This window comes from Melitaea cinxia, chromosome 13, assembly GCF_905220565.1.
Source record: "Melitaea cinxia chromosome 13, ilMelCinx1.1, whole genome shotgun sequence".
Lineage (NCBI taxonomy): Eukaryota > Metazoa > Arthropoda > Insecta > Lepidoptera > Nymphalidae > Melitaea > Melitaea cinxia.
In genome coordinates, this window is record NC_059406.1 from 10,046,166 (window position 1) to 10,050,866 (window position 4,701).

Sequence of the window (4,701 nt, forward strand, 5' to 3'; positions counted from 1 at the left end):
TGTATTCTAGATTCAATTGTATTTTACTGTGTGGAATGTATGTTCTTGAATAAAGAGTTATCACTATTATAAAACAAAATTTTCTGTTGGATACCATTATACGTCGGATAAAAACTTTATCGGCAACTGAAAGAGATCAATAGTATCGTTCCTAGTGAACCTCACTAACAATAGGTACAAGAAATGATTAAATTTCTTACAAGTATTAACATATGTACAATTTTATTTTTATGTTACCCACACATAAGCTGCCCGCTGGGGCGGTCAATTTTTGATATGATATTCAAAAAGTATTAACATATACGAGCCTAAATGTAAGGAACCCTAAATGTGCCCAGTTATATTATCTTTGTGTATAACAATAATATTAATACTAGTTCTTTATATAGGAGTGTGATTGAAAATTCAGATATGAATACATAAGTTGTTTATTGACAAAATTTGTCATTATGCCATACAATCTTAAATCTATCAGAATAAGCCAATTTTATGTTACATCAGTACATATTACACCATTTCCATCACATTACAGCAAAATAACTATTACATAAAATAAAATATAAGTAAAAAACTTAATTATGAATCTGTATAACAATATAATAAATCATAATTTGTGATTAAATTAAATATGTCTTTATTAGGGCTAATCTTTCACTGATTGCTGATTATAACTGTTATAACAGTGTTGTGTTGTTGCTGAGTATAACTGATAATTGTTGAATTCTACAAAAAGTTGTGTGGCTACGGCTTTAAAGAATATAGCAACCCCCTCTCTTCCCGTGGGTGTCGTAAGAGGCGACTAAGAGATAACACAGCCAGCAGATGTCGGGATAATCATCCAACTGCTGGTTTTGAAAGACACAGGCCGAAGACGGGCAGCACCGTCGTTGGTGCGACAAATCCAATCCTGCGGCCACCAACCCGCCTGCCCAGCGTGGTGACTATGGGCAAAACACATTAGTTAACGCCATTTTTAGTGTGAACTTGCTGAAATGATGATGATGAATACTGTTATATAGTTTTACCAGCAATCAGTGAAACAAGCCCTAAACCTAATAAATTTTTATTTTGATATGAGTTATATTAATATTTTGTACTTTCTAATAAAATTTGATTGCAACTTTAGAAGTGTAGTTTAAAATAATATCACAAATATTTTGTAATGATCCCTTAGCTGACATCATACTATTATTACTAAAAAATACGAAACCTATGCATTATTCAAGTGTTGTAGTTTCTCAATTAGTTTTCTTTTGTTAAGTAAAGTAAGACATCACAATAAAAAACAAACAAAACTCGTTTATAGCTACTATGTCTTCCTGACTTTTAAATTTTTAAATATACATAAACCATTTTTACTGCCAGTCCTTAGTCATTAGAATAATCATAAAACATTAATTATATTCTACTTATACTAATAATAAAAGTTCTTATAAATAATAAAAATTCTTGACTCCAAAAATGATACAAAAGACCAGTTAAAATAAATGGTACATTTTAAGAATAATTAATTATATGCAGACTTTTAAAAAATTAATTAATAAAACGAATTGTACAAAAGTCAGATCTAACATTTCAATAAAAAAAACTACAGAAATAATTAATTCAAAAACAACTGTATGCAATCAGGGTTTACATCTCATTGTAAGAGAGAGGGTGGATAAAAATTCACTAAAAACACTTGGTAACAGAGTATACGAATGGTACTATAAAATTATATACACATATTTTTAGCCTACTTTGCACCACTTACAACCAAAAATTCTCCATGGTTAAACTACATATAACGAATTTAAGTCAGCAATTAAGGGATATTCATGTTAACATTCTGAAATATTATCCGTAATCTGTGCCATAAGAAGTTAGACCTTTATATTGAATAGCGAAAGAAACAGCGGCATCAAGGAAATCATAATGATTGTTCATTAATTCACTGTCATTCGCGCTCACATTTTCCTCTCCATCATATTCATTATTATTACTATTTACATTATCAGTTTCATTAAAATATGGGTACGAAGAGCTTGATGTTTCAGGATAAAAAGACAAAGGTAAACTACTGTTGACATTTTGTTTATTATTGTTGAAATTCCACGAAGTAGAAGTTTCATCATTATTTATTTGTTTATCTACCGTTTTAGGTTGTGTGCTGCTCTCATCATCTGACAAAAGTGGACTTCCAGGAGGTGACATAAATAAATCTTTACTTGAATTTTGTGATAGTTCATTTGTATTGCTACTACTTGCGCTTGAGTTGTTTTGTAAGCCATGCGCTGATATTGCCATAAGAATGGCCTCATTTTCTATGCTATTATCTCCTGGCAAGTTGTTAATAAACTCAGCAGCATCAAGAGCAAGAACTCTGTTATTGTCCATATCAGCAGGCAAGGGCGCTATCATCCAGTTGTCTAAGACACGGTTTATTGTATTGTCAACAAAACATTTTGCCATCTGAAACATAGATAAAAGAAGATGATGGTTATGGTAAAGAAGATGGGTAAGAATATATTTTCTTTTATGTTGTAAATATATAATTGTGTTTGCTTGCAAACGAAAAAAAAAACCGACTTCAATTACAATCGACGAGAAATACAACGTAGATCGGCGAATAAATAGTCAAGTAACTACGCGTTATCAAAGATTACTCAAAAAGTAGTTATGAGATCTCAATAAAATTTATATGTGACCATATGATAAACATCAGCTTTCGATTAAATTAAAAATTATTAAAATCAGTACACCCGATAAAAAGTTATTGCAGATTTTCAAGAGTTTCCCTCGATTTCTCTGGGATACCATCATCAGATCCTGGTTTCCTTATCATGGTAATAAACTAGGGATATCTACTTTCCAACAAAAAAAGAATTATCAAAATCGGTACATCCAGTAGAAAGTTATGCGGTATAATACCATGTAGGTCGACGAAAAAAGCGTCAAGTAAAAACGCATTATTAGATATAACTCGAAAAGTAGTTGTTAGATCTCAAATAAATTTAAATGGGACCAATTGACACACACTACCTTTCGATAAAAAAAAAATTTGTCGAAATCGGTCCACACGTTCAAAAGTTCTGATGTAACATACATAAAAAAAAATACAGTCTAATTGAGAACCTCCTCCTTTTTAGAAGTCGGTTAAAAAGAAAAAGTAATATTATCTCACCCATTTATTCTCACAACCTTTTGCATTTCTAGCGTAATAGAAACCATGTAACAGTTTATCTAAATTAGTTTTTTAACAGTTTATTTTTTAATTTTTAACAGTATAGTTTTTTATTTTTTTTTTTTAATTTTTAACAGTTTATTTAATTTTTACCCGACTGCCAAGGAAGGGTTATTTACTTTTTTTAACAGTTTATGTAAATTTAGATGTGTTTAAACATTACCTGTCTTGCTTGCCACCGTGCAATACACTGATCTTCAATGTCTTTATTTGAATAAACCATGGATTTAGGTATTGGAGTCCGGTCACCAGTACTGCTGCCACTTTCACTAACATCTCGGCTATTATTTTCAAAAGAACTAATATATCTCGGATATGAAAGTTTGTCTGTTGAAATGCTTGAACTAGGTAATATTGGCGTATTGGTATCAGTGATAGAATCCAATGAATTGAAATCTTGTTTAAATAGATAGTCACCTAATATTTCAAGGTTTTGCTCAGTATTTCCCACTAATTTAGCCCCACATTTGTGTTCAGTTGAGGAGCCGGCTCTATTAGTTTCGTTTATTGTGTTAGATTTCACCTCAGCAATTTCATTTTTTAAATGATATTTGCCTTTAACTTCCCAAGCAAAGCGTGCTTTCTTAAGTGGGCGTTCAGGCTCTGTTGTAGCGTCGCCATTTTCTTGTCGTTTACTTGACGACTCCCCAGAATTTCCAGGAAGATTCATCGTATTGTGATTATCAAAAGCAAAACTGTCATTAGTAAACAAACACTGACATAATTAATTACTAACATATGATTGACTGACAAGTCGTTAATTAGGCAGCAAAAAGTTATTTTTTCAAGTTTATATTCTCAAATTACTCACAACAACTAAAAACCAGGATACTTTTTCAAATGTGTGATTCAAATAAGCCTTATTTTGTAAATGATGTAGGTATTGAATGTTATTAATTGTTATTCATTGTATGAAATAGTATAAACTTGCACAACTCTGGGTTGCTATATAATCTGTGACATATCAACATTGACATTTCTGTTAAGGCCATTTCACATGATAGACATTACAATACAAATTACATATTACAATGAACGTAATTAGGTATGTTTTATTGCTTCGTTCTCGCCATTGAACTGAAATTTCTACAAACTTTTTTCATTAGAGATATAAAAGATGAAAATAACCTTATTTCCAAAGATCATTCAGAATGGCTAAACGTAGTTGCCGGCGTTCCACAAGGTGGCGTGTTGTCTCCACTTCTATTTTCTATCTTCATAAACTCTCTCGGTCCTCATATATCTTCTCACTACCTGTATGCAGACGAACTCCAAATTTATGCCCATGGAAAATTAGTTGACTTACCGACCTCCATAAATAAGTTAAATAGCGACTTAAAAAGCATTTATAGTTGGAGTAATTCTTATGGTCTAAACGTTAATCCTTCTAAGTGTCAAGTTATTATCATCGGTAGTTCAAAACTAGTAGCTCGAATTGACTGGTCACTTATACCACCCGTCATTTTTAATAACACTGT

At 31.4% G+C, this 4,701-nt stretch overlaps 1 protein-coding gene across 1 annotated transcript; it reads right to left on the reverse strand.

The window, feature by feature from the left end:
• Positions 1-1,836: 1,836 nt before the first annotated feature.
• Positions 1,837-3,893, reverse strand: LOC123658807 (putative uncharacterized protein DDB_G0289263). The gene is made up of 2 exons (XM_045594107.1): positions 3,387-3,893; positions 1,837-2,451 (listed from the first exon to the last, which is right to left on the reverse strand). The coding sequence occupies exons 1-2, from the start codon at positions 3,891-3,893 to the stop codon at positions 1,837-1,839; spliced, it is 1,122 nt and encodes a 373-aa protein (XP_045450063.1).
• Between the last annotated feature and the right edge of the window lie 808 nt (positions 3,894-4,701).

Excerpts from the sequence above, each read along its gene's own strand:
- LOC123658807 (XM_045594107.1), bottom strand. The coding sequence starts at position 3,893 with ATGAATCTTCCTGGAAATTCTGGGGAGTCGTCAAGTAAACGACAAGAA. Across the intron at positions 2,452-3,386 it reads CACGGTGGCAAGCAAGACAG|ATGGCAAAATGTTTTGTTGA; the intron begins GTAATGTTTAAA and ends TCTATGTTTCAG.